Below are 24217 nucleotides of genomic sequence, written 5' to 3'. Positions count from 1 at the left end.
CCTCTCTGCTGTCAGAGCTTATCCAATATGTCACCTCATGCAGTTCTGGCTTTAGCCAGCATATAGCGCTGTTGTATAATGGCAGAAAGAGTAAGCCCCCTAGGAAAACTAGGATACAAATTGGATTGAAAAGAGTTAATAGGAATAATTACCATTATGGACGAATTATGCCGTGTGTTTGGGAAGATGGTCTAACTAACTGGTTATCGAGGGACTGTTTTAATTTTTCTCACTGGTTGCTCCTGTATTTACTACTGGAACAATATTACCTCCATATTCCCTTCTTTATTTTATAGCAGAATTAAGCAACTCTTTAAGAATACTATCTATTGAAAGTTTGAATACAATACAGTCCTCTGTACTCATTATAACAATTATTTACTGATTCTGACTCCATGGTGTCAATATGAACCAGTATGATTCAGTCTTAATTAATGTCCCCTATTAGCAGCCATGGAGCTCCATAATTCATAAATTAAAATGTTAGGTTGTGCAGGCAGTTAATGTTCTCTGCTTATTGTTGGTAAAGGTTGAATTGAGCCAAAATTTATCTCACATGTCATTGAAACATATTTGAGCATACTGTAACAGTGAAGGCTATAGGTTAGGGCTGTTACTAATATCCAGGAGGAAGTGCCCCGATGCCTAAACTGCTTGGCACTGCTCAGGGAATGGGAAGTTTCCAGCTTTCAAACTGTTTATATACCAGAGCGGTTTTTGGTTTGGGTTTCGAGTCAGTGGAGATTCTAGCTCAGGGATTGCACTAATTTACTAATCTAAGATGCTGAGTCATTTTTGTATTGATTTCCCTTTTTGATTCTTACTCCATCCTGAACTCAATGGAGTTTACATAATGACGAAGTCAATGAGAAAAGGAACAGATATTGCATCACGTACATTGCCACGTTTACGTTCTTGCTATAATATAGCCTGTTCATCCCAAATTTAATGTGTCTTCTAAGAGAAATCTAAGAGACTAAATCTGGTCTCATTCAGTGATTGGCATCCTTCTCTACATGACGCTGCATACGAAGAAAACTGCCAGCCACTGGGTAGACCCATCCACTTTACTCCTAAAATTAAACTGAGCAGGGATTTAAATGAATAAAATACAAGTTGCACTGAAACTTTTCCAGCACAACTATGTCACTGTGCTCATATACCATGTCACCTGCAGAATGGACTGCAGTCTTCAGTGTGAGAGGTTGCCTTTTAAAACGTGAAGCATTTTGTAATGGCAAGCAGTTGACAAATCGGTCTTCAGTATAATCAGATGCACAGTCACCGTCTCTGCAGTTTAATTTCCTGTAAAGATAAAAAGGGTAAAATACATTTCTATTCCATCTCAATAGCATATTTAGTCATCTGGAAGTCAGCATATTGCATTGCCAGTCTTTTACAGTACGTTGCATTTTTCAGTTAAACTCTTTATAGCATTTGACCCATTTCAATTGTATATTTTACTTTTCTAAAGTCACCATATTCTTTTGTTGCTATCCAACTTGAGATACTACATATTGCAGCAAATAACTCTAGGCTGACATTGTTATAAGCAGTATCTATAATGATCGAGAGAGGACAATTGTATGAAATAAACTTCTCTTGTTATTAACTGCATTTTTGTTAGAATTGTATGACCTATCCTAATAAAATACATTATGCCTCACATGCTTTAACAAAATGTATATACATATAGATATAGACTGTAAAATTCAACAAGGAATTCAAACCTAAATTTTATTTGGCCATTGGGCTAATGGTAAATAATGCTCACGTTTTCTGATGATTTTTCTGAATTAGATGTCTTTTGTACATGATGAATAACACTGTATAAGTTGTATCCTGCATTTGTCAGTTTTCTCCTATGCAGGCTGCATCTCTATCTCTCAGTTTCCCCTCAGCTGTTGGGTGGAGACAAGCTGTAAAAATTTCTCCCAGACACTGCACATATAGGAGAGCAGGACCTCTTCTATCTCTTTTTAGCACACCTTCATAAGTCATAACATCCTGATTGGTTTCCTACAGCTGTACAGATGTGATTTCTGTGACTGTAAGATGGTAAACCACGTCAGCTGCAACAACATGTCTGTGTGAGTGTTTCTGCTTCAATCTCCCTCCAGTAGTTTTCTCAGAGCCCCTCCCCTCTGCATAGACTTCTGTGGGCAGCATAATACAGCGAAGATCCCTGCCCCCCTTCCTGTAGTTCGTCTTGATGTCTCTGTTACTAGAGATGGAGCTCACTTGACAATAGGCAGTGGACAGTATATTAGAAGGAAAGAAGGTGCTTAGTGGTCAGCTCTTTGGATGGCACTGTTTTGCTAGTTAGAACATTGGCAATCACATAAGGACAAGTTTGTTCAAAATGTGGTGCCTATTTAAGGTAATTATTGATACATTAGTTTCCAAGCAATTATCATACTGATATTGCTCAGTATGTTTAAATAACAAAATCAGTGGTAAATACTAAAACGATATATAATGTAGATGACTTTTAATATAAGTTAATAATATAGCCACAATATTGACTACCTCCAGATTGCCTGGACGCTTTCTATAGATTTCTGAGTATTTTGATCAAGGTTGTAAGCAGATGTGAAAGTTTCTATATTGCAACAACTTAGAATATGGTGGAGCTAGCCGTGGTGCTGATTTTTTTTTTTTCTATTTCTGAAAACCTCATCATTCAGTCATGTGCACTATTTCATGTTGGCAGTTCTGTAAGTAAAAACAACAGAAACAGAAGCATGTATGAAATTTGAATATTGAAGAATTAAATAAAGGTTCGGTTGCCAAGATGTAATGTGATGACCTGTTTGGGAACAATTTACATGTGCTCCAAATTATTCGAACTTTGGCTTTTTCTGCAGTGCTATCCAAGATATTGTACTCCTGTGGTCTCAGTACTTGCTTGCTATTAAATATTTTAATTTAGAAAATTAAATTTTTGCAATGATATTTTAGATTAACATTTTTCATATAATTAGTATTTTGCTTATATTTGGTCTTAAAGAAGGATAATAAAGTTTTGTTAACGTGACTGGAAATGTACTTCATAACAGGCAGACAATGTAGACTAAAATTGGTCACATACATTAGAGTAAAGTATGTTGATGATTGAACAGCTGTTGAATGAACAATTTTCTGGTGAACGATCATGGCACTGACACAGCCACACACATTCTAGTCCTTATGGCTGTTAAAGCCAGTCTAACTAGGCATACATTTTTAGTGGTACTAAGCAATGGACGATCATACTGAAAATGTTCTTTCAGGAAAGATGTTTTTGGACGATCAACTATCGAACACAAATTGTAATCATTGCTGCTTTCTTTCTTACCAGTCAACTAAAACAACTGTAATTTAGGTTGAAATAGTCAGTCTTCATCCACCTTCAGACTGTGTATAGCCAACTTCTCGCCACTCTCACACAAGTGTCTGCCAGAATGCAGTGGTTTTTTACGCATTGTTTTACTGCACGCAGAGCTGCATTTTTTGCGTGTTTGCTTGCATTTTACTTTGAATTTTTACAGTAACCATGTAGGCAAGCAAGCTGATGTCAGTTTTTTTCACTCCTGGTGGCATACTAACCTGTATAAAAAACGCAGCATTACGCATACAATATTTACTGCATCTTGTATGTACCCCATTCACGCATGCATGAAAAATGCAGTAAAAAATGCTTATGTAAGAGTGGCCTAAGACTAAGTTTTGTCATTTTCACAATACAACCTTTTGTACTTTACTATTTCCCATTATTGCACTTTTGAATGCTATTTCAGGTGTTAGCCCAGTAACTTTGCAACTTTGTGATGTAAACAAAGCTTAAAAAAACTTGGCTGCCAAAGAACATGACTGCCTCTTTGTGCTCCTGTAAACATATACACTTATTGTCAAAAAAATCAAGCTCCTAGAAGGCGTTGTAATCTAATGAAATTTTATGTGTGTGATTGTAATGTTGCTATAAGTAAATGATTACAATATAGTACCCTGTTGTACCACCTTTAGCTTGGATACAAGATGGGATACAGGCGGGCATGGCTGCTCTAGTACCCTGTTGTACCGCCTCTAGCTTGGATGCAAGATGTGATACCGGCATGTAGACTTACAGGTTCCGTATAGTATCCTGCGGTGTATCGGTCCACATATGCTTTAACTGAGCCTCTAGATGGTGCCAACATGTAGGCTGTTGAAGTTGGTGTCTCAGATGGTCACTTACATGTTCTATTGGCAATAAATCTGATGAACATATGGCCATGTTGTGAAGAAATTCTTGTGACACCCTTGATGTGAGCAGCCAAGCATTATTTTGCTGTAAAATGCCTCTTGGAATCCCTTTAATGAAAGGCAACACATGTGGCTGCAGGATGTCCTTAACATATCATTGAGCTGACATTCATATGCGATGGCCCCCAGTCTATCACATCAACAGTGGGGGCAGTGTGCTGTTGCACAGCAATGACAGGGTTAAGGCACTTGCCTATAGGTGTTGTCCGTGCCAATACTAAACCTGGATTAAACCTGGATCCACTCTGTAGCAGTCCAGTTCTGTCATTCACAACACCACTGCAAACAGAGGTAATGGTGGGTGTCAAAGACCTTACACATAAGGGGCGCCGTGGGACCAAATGTCCTCCAGCCAAATGCCTGGACATGGTTCCGACTGAGACAGGGGCTTGTATTAATGGTGCGAACTTTCTCTGGATGGCAGACAACAAAACAGTTGGAGCTGCTCATGTTCGTTGGACAATCAGATGATCCTCTCTACTAGTGGTTTGTCAAGGGCGTCCTGAGCCTGGTTGTCTTGTATACATGCTCTCACACATCCACTAGTCCCAACGCCTCCTAACAGTGTGGTCAGAATGGCCCAGGTGGCAGGCAATTCTTTGATATGCCCATTCAAATTCTCACATTTCAATCCTCTCTGAAACTCTAGTTGGGCAAAATCTCTTCAATTGCATTGCAGAGCCATATGTATTGATCGATAAGCTTGACACACGCTGAAAGAGTTCTACTAAATACAATTCACCTCTAAGATCCTTTTAGACCACTTTTAGAGCCTCAGGTGGCAACACCATTTATCTAATCATGCCACAGCTGTAATCATTTCCACATCTGCCTGAGATGTAACTGTATGTCAGATCAACTTACTTAAGGTAATAGAGTGCATCATCTTACTGGGCTCCCTGGATTCTCCTGTGACTTAGTGTTCTAGAGCCTATCACTCAGTCTCAGCTTCAAGAAGGAAGCTGCTTCCACATTTTACCTGTCTGGTCACCTAATCAATATAATGGGCCACAAACTCATCAAGCCTGCCGTCCCAAGAAAGCTCACAGATTTTTTTTCTTTTTACCTTAATACAATGATGGCATGAAGGCCCTCGGCCACGGCCTTGAATCAGATCAAGCTCTTTATTGCCTCCCAGGATCATCTATCTCCCTTTCAACAATTCTCAGTTGGCTTTTCCTCTCCTGGAACAACAGAGCCAGGATACTCCAATGAAGATGCTACCAAAAGAGGAACATCTGCATCTGCAAGCCTCTTCTGTCTCAAAGGCACTATCTTCTAATAAAATGCCACATATTTCTCCTCAGAATACTACCCTGTAGATAACTCTTCCTATAGTCTGCAGGCCTACATGTGCCCTGACAGTCCTCTCATCACCAGCATGCTTAAGATGCTGCTTTTATTTTTCCAGATAGAGCTTTCCAGACACATTAACAAAATATCTCATCAGCTACAATCTGATATTGACCGCCTCAGATACTGCACAGCACATTTTGAATGAAAAACTGGATAATTTTCCACTGCACACATTGAATTAGTTGATGCGCATGCCGTGCTTGAAAGTCTCCTGTCTGCATAACAAAGTAATTGACCTTGAGGACAGATCGAGGAGAAACTACATAAAATTCATAGGCATCCCTGAAGAAGTGTCTACATACGGGGATGCGAAAATTCATTAGTAATAGCGGCGTCGGTGGCTCCGCGGCTTTTCCTTTGCAACCGATGGCAACCGACAGAATGTAAAATAATACTAAAGTCTGGCGTGTCTTTGTGTGATGCTACCCGTCAGGCAGGGTATGGTGGTAGATTGATTTGTTTGTAATGCCAGTCCTTACACTGGCCTAAACCGGTTCCGGGCAAAAATAAATTTAAAATGAAAAAATAAAAAATGGGGAGTAGTCTCTCCCCCTGGAGGGTGGTGTGGTACTTCAGTACAGGTGTTCTGGTGATGAAAAGGGACTCCAGGAGAAGGGATAAGTGGTAAAACATTAAAACAATTACTGTGATCTTCAATTAATAGCATTCGTTTCATACAATGGATATCATTACTTGCTGAGGTAAACGTCACATGAGTACAGGAACCACATCTGTACACTAATCTTTTCTTTTCTGTTCCCCCCTCTTATTGGGCTTTGAATCTCCTAATTTACGGTTTCCTCTTTCTTACTGTCAATTCCTCCTTCTTCTATATTTTCTTTTTAGACAAATTATCTTTCCTATTTCCTTGCTCGCTTAACCAATCTCCTCTTTTGTCAGTACTCACACCTCTGCCTTCTTGCCTCACTGGTTGTATTCTTTCTCTTTTGCCTAAGTCTTAGCCTCCTCTCTATTCGCTAGTCTCTCTCTAACTCCCTGTCCCAGTAAATGCCCCTCACGATATCCCAGCTTAAAAACCATTTCTATCAGACGGAAGAGAAGCTTCTGGTGAAAAGCAGGGAATAAACTTCTGAAAACTTTTTAACAAAGAAGTAATTGAAAACAAATATGTACAATTCTGCTATTAGATTGTGGTAGAACTCTATGGGTGAATATTATACCCCCGTATCCCTCCAATTGCATATGGAGGCATCAGAAAGTGATTCCACCTATTAATCATGTGGAATCTGTTTAAAAAAGAAATGTGGAATGTTCCATGCTAAGTGTTGCATAAGTAGAATATAGGTAGGTCATGTCTGGCACCTGTGCTTATGTCTCTGTAATGAAGAACTGTGTGGACTCCATATGCATCTAACATGTAGATTAGATTGAGATATCTACCGAATGTCTGTGACAAATGTTCTAAAATAATAATGGTTAAAAAGTTTCATAACTGTTACTTTCCTATTTCTAAGGAAGTGTACCAGTCAATGTTTACTATCCATTTAATTCTTGGTCATATAATATACTAGTCCCTTTTGTAATAGTGTAATAAACAGAGCCCAGTTCATGTGTTCTTTTGTGGCTTCACAGCCTTTCTAATTATTAGAGCTTAGCATTGATCCGTTTCCTAGTTCCCTGCCTAAGGCATCCGAAGCACCTGTGAAAAGCTTGTAAAGTTCAATACTATATGTTCATTTGTGTGATTGCTTTCATTTGCAGCCAAAAACTAAATTATTAAATGTACCTCAGCCATATTAAAACATAGACAGATACTGGTTTAATGTACCACTGGGCTTATTAGGAATGTACATAACACTTTGCTACATTCACACACTGGATTTTAAGTTAACATTTTTAGTAGTTTGATGAAGGCAGTAGTGCTTTTATTGCCTTTCGAAAGGACTGACTTCTAAAAGGAAACCTAGAGGTAATACTCAAATATTTAGATGTTGCGACAGTCTACCTTATTTTTCCAGGGCTGTTTTAGCCACACTATATGAGCATTGGCATGAATTGTTTTCTTTCATCATGTGCGATGGAATTTGTGACAGAGGCTTTAAACGGAATCTCTAACGCAGCCTTAAGGTGGCCATACACATTGGATAACTTGCATCCGAATTCACCAATTGCAGCAGGGCCGGACCAACAGCCAATGTGCATGGGGTTGTTCAGAGTCTCCTCCAACAGCAAATGGCAGGGGGAAAAAGAATGGAGGCAGTTGGAGTTAAGCATACCCGATTCTTCTGTTCGGTGTCTGGCAGCAGCTTGTTTCCTTCTGCCTATTAAGAGCACATGTATGCTCAGCTGTTCTTAAATGTGTATAGGAGGTTCAGGAGGCCGAACTGTTGGTGTTCAGCGGTCCACTAAATGTGCATGGATAGCTGTATATAGCAATGGTGTATTCTGCAGCACTTTATTTTTTTGAATTTTATTTTATATGATGCGTGTCATCTTTTAAATGGAGACATTGCCTTTAAGGGAGACATTAAGGGTTCATTCACACGGTTGTATTTTCAGCCCGCATTACATGCATAATACAGACAGCATAAACCTAAGTGGTTTGCAATGGGTTATTCAGTGGTGCATTTTTTACATGCATAAAAAATCACTGCATGCCCTATTTCGGTCCTGATCATGCACTGAAATCGCCTATTAACGTCTATGGGATTGTGTAAAACACAGCAAATATGCAGTTGCATGCATATTCACTGCGTTTGAACGTATGTTGGCAGGATGCAGTGACTAAAATCATAGTTACATCAATTTAGCCACCTAGTGTTTTTTTTTTTGTTTTTTTTAAAGTTTTTTTTTTTGCATATTTGAAAAAAAATGCAGTGAAATGCACGAGCAAAAATCGCATACACACCAAATAGACTTATATACACGAAGTAAAAACCATGTCTATTTCATGGACCGAGATTGCATATGCCCGTGTGAATGAGACCTAAGAGTTAATCTAAGGGTGGTTTGATGCACTGTTTTTGTTGCTGTTTTTTTTTTTAGTTAAAATTAGAATTGGATCCAGCAAGAAGTAGCAGAAGACCTCTTTTGTATATCTCCTATTCATTTTGAAGCCATTTCTGGCTTTGTCTGGAAAAACCTGCTTGAAAAGTTTCCAAAAAACATTGCAACGTTTTTACAAAAAAAGGCTGTATTTGAAACCATGCTTAAAGGGGTTTGCCAGGGAAATACTATTAATGATCTACATCAGGATGGACCATCAATAGTTGATCGGCTGGGGTCTGTCACCCGGGACCCCGACTGATCAGCTGAGCGGGCACATGCTGTCTGCGCCGCAATAACACAGAGGTCTGAGCGGAAGTCTCCGTGTTGACCTCTCCGTGTAGTGGCCAGTGCTTGTAACTGCTGGCACAGCTCTCACTTAAAATCAATGCCTGCAATTACAAGCGCTGGCAACTACATGGGAGGTTGGAGCGGAGACCTCCGCCCCAAATACACAGAGATCGGAGCTGAAGTCTCTGCGCCGACCCCTAGTGCAGTGACCGGCGCTTGTAACTGCAGGCGTGGCTCCTGTTGATTTCAATGAGAACCATGCCTGCAGTTACAAGCGCCAGCCACTACATGGAGGTTGGCGCAGAGACTTTCGTGCCGACCTCGGTGTTATTCTGGCACTGACAGCATGCGCCTGCTCAGCTAATCGGTCGGGGTCCCGAGCAACGGACGCCGGCTTATCAAGTATCCTGATGATAGATCATCAATGGTATTTCCCTGGAAACCCCTTTAAACCATGCAGTACTAAATCAGTTTTAGCTCTGCTTTTCATAGGTTTGCATTCATTTAGGCATTGGCTTATTCTTTCTTTTCTTTTTTTTAAATTCTAGGATAACTACACATTTGCACAACCAGGAATTCAGAAGAAGGTTAAAATGCTGGAGGAGCTGGTTAGTCGCATTGATGGTGAGTGGCTTAAAACTGCTCTGGCAAGGTATATTTACAGTACTAAGTGATCTCACTATTCCTATCTGTGCAATTATGTGCTGTGCCAGTCTTCCTCAGCTTCTCATATGGAATGTCATCCTCAATCAGCATGGTGCACAGTGTTGCTTGGATTACCTCTACTATGCATCATTTAAAAGAAAGCTAGTCGACCATGAGCATCTTCCCTTATTTGTATTAAGCCTCCATAATAAAAATTCAATTGCAATCTCCTTTCAGCAATGGAAAGTCCAGATGCAACGAAACATCATCCATTTTAAGCAAAGTTCAGTGATCGATTAATTTGAGAGAGCCTTCTTTTGCTAATAGTGCCTGGTTTTGCAGTTTTCTGTATATTTTGCATCTTTTTTTTCCCTGAGTTTATAGGTTTATAGCTGAGCTAAGACAGAAAATTGCAATAAAGTTAGAGATAAATTAGCGCGTGTGCAAACATGATTTGTAGTCCGACCTCCCTGTTCTTAAAAGAATTCCCTTTGTGACATGCTGACTGTCATCATGCCATTGCAAAATTTAATTAAAAGAAATTTTACAGATAATGCTTGGCCATTCTTAACATATTCTCTTGATAGTTTGTTAAATTAATGAACAGGGCATTAACAAAGTGATGCCAAGCAGAACTAAGCTTTTTGTGACACTTACTTGTCAATGATGGAACGGAAAACAAAAAATGCTTTTTTTTTCCCGTCTTGCAGAAATGGCTTAAAGAATCTTGTTAAAAGATTAATTCCTTCTATTTTTATTTTACTTTCGTCTAAAATGCCAGATCCAACACTAAAGCACTTGCATATTTTAAAGCTCACATAAATGCAAAGGAATTTGTCTTGAAATGAACAAAAGGAAAAACATCAGAAAACAAAGTTTTCATCCATCACACACAGATGCCTGTCCTCTCACCTCTTCAGGTTTAAGAATAATCATGATGAATAGTAAGGTAACACAATGCCATAGCATCGTCGTCTTTTTGACAAGCCAGCTGAAAAAAGTATTGTGTTATTCTTTATATGTTTAATAATGTTAAAGGAAACCAATACATTTCAACTTTTTTTTCACAACCTCTTCATCAATATAGCTAAAGTTTTGACAATGGAAACTGATACTGGTAGAGTTCAAAATGCTGATCAAAAAATAGATTGGGTTGGGACTAAAAGTTAAAGATGTCCATACAGCTTCAGTAGCTGTTGGCTGAATGCTTATTTAGCCAACAGCTATTTAGCCGACAGCTATTTCAAATCCCCCATACATATGAAATTTTAGGTCGGCGCAGCGTTTGTGTGTTTTACAGTGGGGCAGTTGAGAATTAGGCTCAGATTGTCCCATTGGGTAGCAGGTTGATCTCCTGATTAGTCCTGCCCCTGAGCTGAGAAGTAGAACTTTATATGCAATGCCACTCGGCCGCCCGGCTGCTTCTCCCCTGCCCATTCTTCCTTGCACAAATATTCCATGCACACTGGAATTGCAGCGACAGCTGTCAGTGGGGCCCATCTCTTCTTTCTCACTCTCTCTGCAGCTTACCTGATTGTGTGTGAGTGCACCCTTGTTTCTACCACTGGGCGGAGAGTGCAGCCGCTCAGAATGCAACCTTGGTAGATTGTCAGATAAGTAAAATAAAACCTCTTATAGTTGCCTCTGTCGTTGATCTGGGGCCTGGCCTCTGCAATCTGCGCCGTACTCCGCTCCATGTGAAGTAGAACGATCCATGACTGATGCAGCCAGACTTCGGCCTCTGCTAAGAGTTTCTGAGCAACTCTTAACTTTCGCACCCAGCTAAAGCGATCATGTGATCGCTCCACCCGGAAGTCAGCTTCTGACACTGCTGAGTGAACTTGTGAGGCCGGAAGCGAAAGAAGGAAGGTGACTATATGTGTTTCTTAATATGTGTATGTAGGTACATTGTGGGTATTAATATTGCTATTTATGGAGCTGTGAGTGCATTATTATTATAAAGGGGCATTGGGGGAATTACTGTTTGTGGGGCGATTATTACTATAAAGCTGCATTGGGGACGTTGTTATTATTTATGGGGGCCATGGGGAAATTAGTATAAAGGGGCCATGGTGGCATTATTAGAAAAATTGAGCCTCCAGAATGCCCAGGAAGGGGGGCAGTATTTCTGGAAGCGAGGCCACATGTAAAATACCAGGTCAACACTTTGCAATGGGAAAGTGCCTCCACTGGTAAGAAGGAAAGAGAACCAAAAAAGGTGCAGAGTCTGTTACAAATGAGGGATTAGGAAAGACACCATTTATCACTGTGAAATGTGCCTCACACAACTGAGCCTGTGCATAAAAGATTGCTCCAAAATATACCGCATGTCCGTGGAATTTTAATTTTGTGATTGTGTTGTACCACCGGTTTAAGATTTACCCTGATATACCCCACATAGCTTATAGTCAGGAGGTCCACACATATTTGAGTCATCTGAGCTTGCTGAAAATTGGTGTGTTTGGACGACTGTAGAATAATATTAGGGACCTTAACACAAAAAGATTGGAAATGTATCTAGAATCAATCAATCCTGTATTGTATTGCATATGATCCTTATCCACTTATGGCAAACCTATGAATACTGTAAGTTCTGTACTTCAAGATAAAAAGTGCGTTGAACCCCTTTAAACTTCTAAATGTTCACAGATGTGTAGTACATATGACTCACCACTTCAATAAAAGCCTCTGTCTATATTAATCACTTATTTTGAATGAAATCCCAGGCAGACAGCATAAATGCAGATATATTTGCTGCTGTCACATCCGTATTAGTGTCTGGTTTCTGCTCTCCCCAGCCCGGCTATAGTCGTCTGAACATGGAGAAAGAAACAGATAGTTTAGAAACTCATTTAAAGCTCAGCTTCTTGTGAGGTCAGAGGTCCAGTGGTGGTCCTATCAGTGATTGACATCTATCATTGTATGAGTGTGCATGGAGGAATAACTGTCCAACACCAATAGGATCGCCCAATGGACTTTGGGGAGGTTTATGGATAAAATACATTTTCGCACAAGACTATATAACAATCTGCTCAGTTCTTCCTGCTTGATGACATGATGCCTGCAGTTTGGGGAGTGTGTTCATTCTTACAGAATCTCTTAAAACTTTCAGACAGACTCCCAATTTACATGCTTCATTTATACATTGCATAATGAAAATGTATTTGTATTGTGTGTCTTCTATTGCAGGAACACCCACCAATTTCTTATAAGACCCACCAAGTTGCATAGTTTAGTAGCTGTTTGTTCTCCGGAGAAGGGCTCAGCAGATGAGCGTTTCTGTGCACATATGTTAGGTGTGTTTGCTATTTGCATCTATTAGAACCAATGCTTTCCAATGAAAGTGGTCACATGTCTGTTTTTTACAAGCGAATAAATTCGGGCTGTGATTGCTCAAAGCGCTCAGCCAATCAGAGGCAGCACTTCCAGGAGGCGGGGATTTTTCAATCCCAGGTCAGAAGAAAAAAAAAAACAGTGTCAGGGACCGGGGAGAAAATGCAGCAGCAAATGATTCCTTCACACCTGCGGGGAGTCCCCTCATCACTGAACACTGTGACAGCACTGTGAAGGAGTCCCCTGCCATAGCTGTCACAGCGGATTGCAATCTTTTCCCTATCTTTTCAATGGGGCAGGGGCTGCTGCCTATGGCTCCATTGACAACATGTTAAAACCCCTGGATGCTGTCACATCCAGGGGTTTCACATCCAAGGAATCCACTGCTGCAGCTGTCACAGCCGCAGCAGGGGATCGTGATGGGACCGCACTGTATGTGCAGATTTTACCATCATGTGACCGCACAACAAGTGCAAATTTAAAAACGCATCTGCTGCTTCGGTCATATGATTTTTAGACATATGTTTTCACGGACCTAACATGCGTGGAAAAAAAAGGCCGCTTGTCCGATTGAACCCTTACAATGATGGCTACAGTAACATAAACATGTTAATTTAGACCGGGCTCACACAGCACGTCTGAATTCCAGCTGCAGAATCTCGCACAGAATCCGGTTCCGACCGTGGCTGGTGACCATGCGTACCTGTCATCATCTTCACTGGCATCCATGCGCAGTACAAATTTTTTTAAATTCCTGCTTTTCCCACAGAATCCGCAGCCTGTCTGCGGGTTGGATGGCTTCCATTGATTTCAATGGAAGTCGTCCGTGCGGGAACCGCAGGAAAATGGATCATGCTGTGATTATTGAATGCTATGGGGGGGGGGTATCACTGTGGATCCCAGAGGCAGACGCCCACTCTGGATTCCTCAGCAAAATCCAACTGTGCGTGAGGCCTTACTAGCTGCTTCTTAATAGTTACCTCTTAACAGTATGTCTAATTTTGAATGTGTTGTTACCTTGCTTTCCTACAAAGCACTGCATCAGCCAGTAAATGCGAAATATTTGGCCTCAGTATAAGGGCAGAGAAGTTTCTCTCTATTTTAAGCCAGAGGATGATACAAAAAAAGAGACACATTTCCTTTATGCTTTTTCTTTTAGAATCCATTTCTGGCTTTGGCTAAATGAAAAACTGTGTTGGTACATTCTGTGATGCACATTTTAGCCATTATCAAGACTTGTCCCTAAAAGGTGGAGAAGTATAAAGTAAAAATGTCAACATTTCTTCTTTAAATAGCTATGTGAAAGGCCTAAAGTACAGATGTGAGACCTATTTAGGCAATTTCCAGCATTAACACAGATTTTTTTTACTTATGTATGAATACAAGAAGATCAGTTAATAGTCATAGAAAATGTAATATAGGCCGCCTGCAAACGGCCGTGTCAGATCCCACTGCAAGAATTCTCGCAATGGGACCCGACCCGCGCCCCTGCAGTGAGCAGTGCAGCTCACCTGCTTCCGCATCTTCTATTCTCTGTGATGTGCCAGCTACCGCGTTGGCAGTGACATTTCTGTGCGGGCCTCTGCGAGACCCACATAGAAATAGAACATGCTGCGATTTGTTTTCTGCTTGTGTTTTCATGCGGACAAATCGCGGCAGTCTGCATAGGGTTGCGTTTTGCAATGCAATCCTATGGCAGCGTCCAGGGATGGAAATTCTGCGGGAAATCCTGCCGTGGAATTTCCGCCCATGTGTAGGGAGCCATAGTGAGACGCTTTATTAGTTTACCCAAAGTACTGTAAATGATCCAGTTTACTTTAGTAGTCTCAACTTCCAATTCTTTTTCCTGTCATCCAGATTTGTTTTGTGACTTCATATATTCTGATGATAAAGCATACTCTCAATGTATGATGCTCCCAGTTTATTTATCTCATTTTTAAGTCTTTAAAAAAAATAAAATAAGAATCGCATTTATTGTGCATGAACATTGTTTACCATTTGACTCCAAAGTTGATGTCAGTATTAGCTCTTATCACTACAAAAGCCCTGTTCTGCACTAAATGAGGACATTGTAATTGACACATCTTAATAGGGTTTACTTTACTTAAAAGCTGCAATCATTTGCTGCATTTCCATCATTACACCCACCTGGATAGCTGCTATTCTCATTGCCAACTATTTCATGTTCTGGATATTAACTACAGAACAGCTGTTAGCAAAAAACTTTACATAAAAATTCTATTTTTGCTTTTGCCAATGCATGGGAACATGAAAACCTTCTTTAGGCTTATTTTATATTACACTCTTTATATATATATATATATATATATATATATATATATATATATAGTCTGAATTTGATATTTTCATAAGTATAAAGGATTCACATACTGCAAATCCAGACTTGGTCTCAGCATTCACTCCCAATATAACAGCTCTATTATGTTTATGAGGTCTTTTCAGAGTTTAGTTTTTTCTTTGCCTATTGTATATTCTTAGTTCCCTGTTTACTCCCATTTAGAGCACAGAAAGAGCACTTGAGCTGTTTGTACTGAAATGACACCTAGCTGAACCAGTCAAATAAAACGTTGCCAGTCAGATATTCCATTAACTAGCAAACAAGCAATTCAATCAAGTATTTAAAGTGCTTGTTAGCAATGAACAATTGTTTTCAGTCTTGAAATGTTCAGTAGCATCTTTATTTACATTGATAGCTGAATGCCTTTTTTCTCATTTAGCAAAGCATCCCAGTTTTAAATCATTTCTTAGCATTGGGAATGATGCAACGAGGACAAATGAGCTGGTTAGTTTGCATGCCTTAAGTGTTTATTTCCTTCTGTTGCTGCCCTTTATAACCATTGGCATGCTAGTGGATTTCTTGTGTATCTAGCACAAAAAGGTTAAGTAATGTTTTAACCTTCCTCTCTCCGTCCTTTACTTTTGCAAATTTGTTGCACTTTGCACAAGCTCAGTGTAGCAAATTGGCTCTTGTAAAAATTGGAATCCATTGAGGACTCTTGTATCCAAGTTCTGCAGATGTTAGACATTTGGCGATGTTCTTGTTTGGCTCCATCTGTACATTTGTCAGCTGATTGAAGCGTATCTCGTAATTATGTTAGCGTTCCAACTCTATGACACAAATGTTTTGGGCATGAGTCGCCTTTTTAGGTTAACTAAATAAAATGTAAGTGTTACCTATAATTTCAATTATTTGAAATTATTACTGAAATACATGTTTGAAATATTAAACTATGTGAAATTCTTCCATCGGGGGAAAAAAAGATTTGAACCTTTCCCATACAATGAAAATATACAGAACATGAAAATATAAATCCTCCAGGGGATTATCTGGTTTCAGCAAACAGAATATAACGTTTTCCAATATATTTTAAACTCCTCATACTTTTTTATTTTCTGATTGCTGTTAATGCATGGAAATCTGCGTTAATTGGATGAAAATCTAGCCAAGTGGTGAACCTACAGGTGCTTGAGCAATAATTATTGTGGTTAAACTAGATATGCTAACTGAAGATGAAACAAAATATCTCTGTAGAGTGACCTATCGTAAGGTAGCTTTTTACAAGTCACTGTCTGACCTTTTAATAGGCTTTGCAACAGAAGTAAGCATGTAATCCAAACCAGAGTATTCACCATTCGCAACAGATACCAATCTACTGACAGCTGTTTCAGTGTTGCAGAGCAGGGATCTGTTTGGCAGGGTAAGAGGCCTTTAACATGGGTCTAGAGGGATACATGTTTTCCCTTTTGGAAAGCGGCAAGATGACTTGGGGAGTGTCACAACAGCAGATGTTGATCCTCTGTACATCTAAACCGACTTGACTAAGGGCTCATTCACACAGGCATATGCAGTTTTTGGTCCATAAATATTTTCATAGACTGAAGTGGAGCCAGATATGCAGGGAAAATAAAGTGTTTCAGTCTATGAAAATGCTACATATTTATAGACCAAAAACTGTGTATTGATGCAATCCCGTTGCTTGACTGAACTACTTTGGTCTTTAATGTGGATCAAAATAGGATATTTTGCAATATTTTTCACAAGAGTAAATGCATGCGTGAGTGAAAAACGCAGGTCTGAATACCCCAATGCAAATCAATTGGGATTCAGCATTCCATAGTATATAGCATATCAAATACGCTCTTAATAATGAGACAATTTACACCCAAGTAAATGAGCTCTTAGGGATAGAGGGTTGCACCTGAGGATCCCCTCTTTTTACATGCTAATCTGGATCTGGTCCTTGCTGTGGGGAACCCCAGAGTGCTACCCCAGAAAAAAGATCTCAATTAGGAAGCAGCTGACTTTAATTAGTTAGGAATACAGTAACACTAAAAGATATGCATGTCAGCAGAAGCAGATCTCTTGTGTATTCGCAAAAGAGCCCAAAGGTCAGGCAGAAGAATTGTGGTCAGTAAGCTAGCCGAAGTCAGGAGAGAAGAAATCAAGAAAGAGTAGGACAAGCAAGGGTCAAAAACCAGGAGATCAAACAGAAACACTTTAACACCTTTGCATAGTAGGTGACCAATTGCTCAGGCACCCTCCAGTGAGGCATTAGGATGCCTTAAATAGACTGGAGCCTATTTAGGCCTCATGTCCACGGGGAAAATGAGGCCCGCCGCAGTTTCTTCATGCAGAATCCCGCAGCGGGTCCCTCCTTTCCCGCGGACATGAGGCTAAAAAGTGAGCATTACTTACCTGTCCGGACGCTGTGGATCTGCCCTCCGTTACTGCCGGATCTTCTTTCTTCGGCCCAGTGGATGTGCTTGGCACTCCTGCGCGGAGAGCAGGAATTCAGCTGCGGGTGTGCCGCCGATCCGGACGGCTTCCATAGGCGCCATTAGAAGCCTGCGGGAGCCATCCCCGCAGGAGACCCACACTAAAATGGAGCATGCTGCAGGTGTTTCCCCGCACATGCAATCCGCGGCTCAAGGGAAAATGACATCCGCAGGTATTTAATTACCTGCGGGTGTCCAATGCATCCCTATGGGGCGCGGATCACGCGTGCGGGTGACCCGCTGCGGATCTGTCCCCGTGGACATGAGGCCTTAGACTTCATGTGGACTGGAGATCTGGGTACACTGGTTAGCCATTTAGAGTCAGACTAAGGCTACCTGTCCATGGGCATTGTGAAATCCCGCGTCGGATCTCCGCCGTGGGAGCCGCCGCCGGCAGACAGGTCTCCACGGTGAGCCTATCTGGCAGATAGGCTCACCGCAGAGAATCGCGGCAATTAGCAGCATGCTGCTATGTGCCGGCCGCGAGCGGAGAATCGCTATGATTCTCCACTCGTAGACAGGGGGGCTGCGCTTTCAAGCTATGGAAAGCGGGGAACGCAATGCAAATGCGCCCGTGGACAGGCAGCCTTAGAAGTCTGTACCCTTTGGGCAGCAGTGACAACAGGAATGCAGCGGGAAGGACATGGTGTGCTAGGCATGAACGATAGCAGGATGAGACACAATCGGCCAACAGGGAGACTTGTGTTTTCATATGGACAAAACAAATTGCAAGTGATCTTGCTACCATTGCAAAACAGCAGACTCTGTCCCTAGCTATTAACTGCAACCCACTTTGTAACCCTATTCTAAATTCATAATGTCATTTCAATGTGTTTCTTTGGGGGGGGATCCTGCAAGCATGAGTGACCTTATGCAGCCTGAGCCTTATCAGAAATCTCTCTTGTGAAAGACAGGTTTGCTCTTCACATGACAGAGAACATTCATTGATTACGTCCAGAAGCTTAAATTTGTCCCCTTCGTTGACAGCAAGCTGAGATCTTAAACACTGGAGTGGAATTAAGATACATAATATATTTAAAAAATTGTAATGAATAAGCTTTATTTGCTGAAGCTAAAACATTAATGTCTGTGCTATAGCCAAGCGAATGAATCAACATAGTGAAAATATTCCAACTGTAGGTGCAAAGATTCCAAGGACCAGACTGCAGGTTCACAGTAAAGACCAACAAAATGAAAAACACCACCAATATCTTCTATGTAGCATGCAGGGTTTATTCACGAATGATTTCTACAGCAACATGGCAACTCCTCAATGGAGCCATTGTCATGTATCTGTATTTTAAGGCTAATTTACACGTAACAGTTGTCGCTGTTCAAACAACCAAAAATGAGAGCTAATCGTTACATGTAAATGCTGCCATCCTGCCCTTTTCGTTTGAACAATGATTTTAAGGTGAACTTAAAAGCCATTATTCAGCTCCAGAGAGATAAAGTATCTCTCAATAGACCACATGCTGTGTTCTCCACGGGAGTCTGGAGATTACATTGTAATCTGCTGGCAGCCCCAAGGAGAACAATGCAGCTGTGTGCACAGCTGGACGTGGGATTAATCACACACTGGGCTCTGCAAACAGCTCCTGCAGGCCCTTTTATGTGCAAATGACGATGATAAAGTGTTAATGGCAATTAGTGGCCATTAACACCTTATGCAAAAAAATCTCTAAAACTTTTAATCTTTCAGTCAGTTGAAAGATGTCCTTTGTGTGTAAATGGGCCTTTACTATTTTATCTTGGCCAGGCTAACAAGCTTATACAACTCATTTAATAATAATTTATTTGTATAGCGCCAACTTATTCCACAGTGCATTTAGTGCTTTCCACACACCTTATCCTGTTGTGAGTTAGATTTCAAGACAGTTGTGGTCAGTGGAAAGCTTGTACTGTGAAGACTGCCTTTAGTGCAGTGACAAAAAAAGCTCCTATATATGAATACTATAAGAAACCAACACCTGAAGAGTATTATAATTAACCAGTTCTTCTGGGGGTTTTTCCCATTGTCGCATAGCCATACCTTTATTTTTTCATAGACATATCTGTATAAGGACTTGCCTTTTGTGGAGCAAGTGGTATTTTAGTAGCATAATTTTAGAGTACATAAACCAATGTATTTTATAGCTTTTATTATTACTAGATTGACACGATGTTCACTGCACGAACATAAAAGGTTTGGTAACATAGCTGTAAATGTTTTAAGAACTGTTAAGCTGAGGATTTGGCTTGAATTGTTTGCCATCCACTGCTTGGTCTTACACGACATAGCAGCAATCAAACTGGTAAGTACTGATATGAACGTTGCTTAGCAATGCTTGACTCTCCCTGACGGTGTGGTTGTGCTTCGACTTAATATAGGAACTTTGACCTCACTCAATTTATTAAACTCAAATATTATGATTTTATGGCGGTGGTGAGGATGTCACAAATCTAATGACACCAAAATCATCCACCAAAGGTCACACAAAGGGGTCAAAGTGTGGTGCACGAAAAGCCTGTAGGCTTATTTATATTAAAAAAAATTTTTGTGGGTGAATCAAAAAAAATAAAATTCTGCTATTGTTTTGGGGTTTGTTTTTAAGATCTTCACTGTGCAGTTTAACATAAAGTTATCCTCTAGGTCACTACAATACCTAATTTAGATTTTAGATTTTGCTTCTCTTGCACAATAACACGCCTTGGTTTGTTAAAAAAAAAAATGTTTTATGCCACGGCGCAATCCAAAAGCCATATTTTTTTTTCTATCAACAGTTATATGTTATAAGGGCTTGTTTTTTGTGTGATGTCCAGCCTGACTGTCATTAGAGCGCCCTCTATACCAGGAACGGGGCAGCCATGCTGGCCGCCTTAGGATGTGCCATAAAAACACAAACCTCTTAATAAATCAGCTTAGAGGCCATTGTAAAAGGCATATTGGCAGTCACTGAGGGGTTATTTTCAGGTGGTATTCCATTTTAAGGGTAGTTCGTGACAGAGCGTAAAGGCCTAATTTTAAAGTAATTGGTGTTGATATTAACTACCATTCAGATAATACATTAAAACCAGGTCTTCCGATTAGTATTTTTTCATTCCTAATGATTCAGTAATCTATTGTTAATTTGCAGATAAGAAAAAGTTGAAAATCCTTGTTCCCATTCCAAACCAAAGCTTAACAACATGAAGATTTCAATTTGTGTTTTCCTAGGTTTTTGCTTTGTTCAGGAGGTTTTTATTGCTGTCAGTCTCTAGGTTTTCACAGACATTTACAATAACATATCCCATGTCGTTCTGTTGGATCTGTCACCTATTCCATGTTTTAAATGACAAGCACAAGGCATTTATCCGCAGATCTCACTTTGTTTAGCAGTCGGTTTCAAGATACATCATGGTTTAGCTGCTTTCTGTTGCCTTTATTTTGTACACTTAAAGCAATTATTTATATATATTACTGCCTGCAAAATGAAGTCGTCTTAGGGCTCATTCGCACAGGGCTGAGCATATTTCAGTCCATGAATGTGCAGCCTATTCACGGACTAAGAAAACAAATCCTAGCGTGTTTCAGCACTGCACCTGTTTTTTTTTGGGGGGGGGGGGTTGGTTTTTTTATACGCACATAAATCTGCAACTGGGCCTGTTGCTTTGATGCACAAATACGCAGTGAATGCACAGGTTTATTGCGTATTCACCGTGCAGTTGTGCTGGCCCGATCACTTTTATGGCCTGTTTAGGCAGCAAAATAGTGTGTAATTTTTCACATGGTTGCAAGTACATACATATGTGAATTAACACTGAAATCAATGTGCTCTATTCCCTGCATAATACACATGTAAGAAATAAGAGTGTAATATGCGGCTATTTATGCCTGTGTGAATGAGCTCTTAGGGTTTTGGTTGGTGGTTGGTTAAATAAGGCATGCCCTTAAACCGCAACAGTTTTTCTCACAAACTATTAGAAATTTACTTTACGTGATGGGCCTTAGGGTACAATCACTGTAACAGCTACATCTGCTGTCAGCAGGGGGGAGGGGGGGGCACGCTGGGAGTTTAGAAGTTTTGTAAATTAATTTTAGTAGAGACATATGTTTCTAAAGCAGAACATATTTAGTAATACATTTACAATGTAAGTGCATTCCGAAACTGTTGCAAAGGCAATTTTCAAATTAGTGAGGTCTAAATCTTCTGACCATCTCAACCTATAATCTTCATTTTCAAAGCAGGGAATACACAGATCTCTTATGGGACAGCCAGAAAATTAGTATTCCTGTTAAATTCTGGTCTTGTAACTGTCCCCCAAATAGTGCCAGAGCTTATTGTATACATGAAACAACAGGCCTCATGTCTCCAACATCAGGGCAGCTTTTAGGCAATTTGGCCATCAGGGTGAACATCAAAACGTGCCCCCTAACACATTAAATAATTGTGACAACATTATTAACCCTTTCCAATCCACTGTCTAACCTGTGAAGACATTATGATTTAAAGGGGTTGTCTCGCGAAAGCAAGTGGGGTTAAGTAGTTCTGTATGGCCATATTAATGCACTTTGTAATATACATCGTGCATTAAATATGAGCCATACAGAAGTTATTCACTTAGCTTCCCTGCGCTGGCGTCCCCGTCTCCATGGCTCCGTCTAATTTCAGCGTCTAATCTCCCAATTAGACGCGCTTGCGCAGAAGGGTCTTCTCCCATCTGTTCGGCCCAGCACGAGCGGCATTCTGGCTCCGCCCCCTTCTACGCGTCATCGCGTAGCTCCGCCCCCGTCACATGTGCCGATTCCAGCCAATCAGGAGGCTGGAATCGGCCCACGTGACGGGGCGGAGCTACGCGATGACGCGTAGAAGGGGGCGGAGCCAGAATGCCGCTCGTGCCGGGCCGAACAGATGGGAGAAGACCCTTCTGCGCAAGCGCGTCTAATCGGGAGATTAGACGCTGAAATTAGACAGAGCCATGGAGACAGGGACGCCAGCGTAGGGAAGGTAAGTGAATAACTTCTGTATGGCTCATATTTAATGCACGATGTATATTACAAAGTGCATTAATATGGCCATACAGAAGTACTTAACCCCACTTGCTTTCGCGAGACAACCCCTTTAAGGCTGTACAGCTCCGATGTTGAAAGACGTCCGTCGGGGTTCTCTTACTGTATATTACCAGCCTCTCTGCTGTCGGAGCCTATCCAACGTGTCACCTCATGCAGTACTGGCTTTAGCCAGCATATGGCGCAGCTGTATAATGGCAGAAAAAGAGTAAGACCCTAGGAAAAACCAGGATACAAATTGGATTGGAAAGGGTTAAGTATGCTGCATAATGGAATCAGTACAGATAAATGCATTTCTCATTTACTCCATTATATTGATCTTTAAGAGCTGGAAATTTAAAGAAAGCTCGCTTTCTCAACTTAATACATGTCTCAGCCACTGCAGAGCATTATATACATCTCAGCTGCTGTAAAACCTCTTTTTGTACACCCTTCTATGCTACCCCCACCCTCAATATGTATTATATATCCAAAGACATCATAGTGTATCTGCAGTATTACTACTAGAATATGGCAGACTTAGATACTGCACATCAGATCTAAGTCTGATGTGCAGTATCTAAGTATGGTAGCATATCTTTAACCCCTATCTATGTATGGTAGCATATCTTTAACCCCTTAACTTCACAGGGCGTAAGTGTACATCCTTGCTGCGGGGTACTTAATGCAACAGGGTGTACACTTAGGTGATCAGCAATGATCCTGCACTATCCGGCAGTGGGAACCGACTGTCACCGATAGCCAGCCTCCCCCTGTAACAGCGGGGAACAGCGACCCCCACTGTTAACCTCTTCCCTGCCGTAATCTATGTAGCATGCTCCCTTTGTGACATCATCGGACTCTCGCGATATATTCGCAGAGGGCCAATGGGTTGCCATTGCCTATGATTGCTATTAGAAGCGATAAGGTATTGCAGGACAGAAGTCCTGCAATGACTTACCATAGCGATCATAGGTGTAGTGGTACGTACAAATCCCCTACAGGAATATAAATAGTGTAAAAAAAAAAAAGAAGATAAAAGTACTGTAAAAAAAAATTAAAAAACACCCATTTTTTGTGCTCCCTTTAGTTAAAAAAAAAAACAACTTTAAAATTGAAATCCCACATATTTGGTATCGTTGTATCCGTAACTGCTCGTACATCAAGATAAACAGACTTTTTATCCTGGATGGCAAAAAGCGTAAAAAAAAACTGAAGCAAAATGCTTATTGTTTTCCTTTTGCCTCCCAAAAAAGCAATACAAGTGATCACAATAGCCGTATGTACCCCAAAATGATACCCATAAAAATTACAGCTCGTCACACAAAAAACAAGCTCTCACAGAGCTCCGTCCATGAAAAAAAAAATGTACGGAACTTTGAATGCAGCAATTTAGAAAAACAAATAATTTCCCCAAAAAAAGGGGTGTTATTGGAAAAAAAATGAATTTTGGTATCATTGTAATCGTACCGGCCAGCAGGAAAAATGTGTTGTTTC

General features: G+C 40.6%; 1 protein-coding gene across 1 annotated transcript in view; it reads left to right on the top strand.

Annotated features, from left to right (window-relative positions):
- The window catches only part of TBC1D22A (TBC1 domain family member 22A), a 490668-nt gene that overhangs the window by 253961 nt on the left and 212490 nt on the right, over positions 1-24217 (top strand). Inside the window, exon 10 of the mRNA XM_066591889.1 lies at positions 9486-9561. Within this exon, the coding sequence (XP_066447986.1) occupies positions 9486-9561 (76 nt within the window). The remainder of the gene's footprint in view (positions 1-9485; positions 9562-24217) is intronic.

This window comes from Eleutherodactylus coqui, chromosome 2 (assembly GCF_035609145.1).
Source record: "Eleutherodactylus coqui strain aEleCoq1 chromosome 2, aEleCoq1.hap1, whole genome shotgun sequence".
Taxonomy (NCBI): Eukaryota; Metazoa; Chordata; class Amphibia; order Anura; family Eleutherodactylidae; genus Eleutherodactylus; species Eleutherodactylus coqui.
The sequence above is the reverse complement of the archived record's forward strand: the minus strand, read 5'-3'. Positions and strand labels throughout refer to the sequence as shown.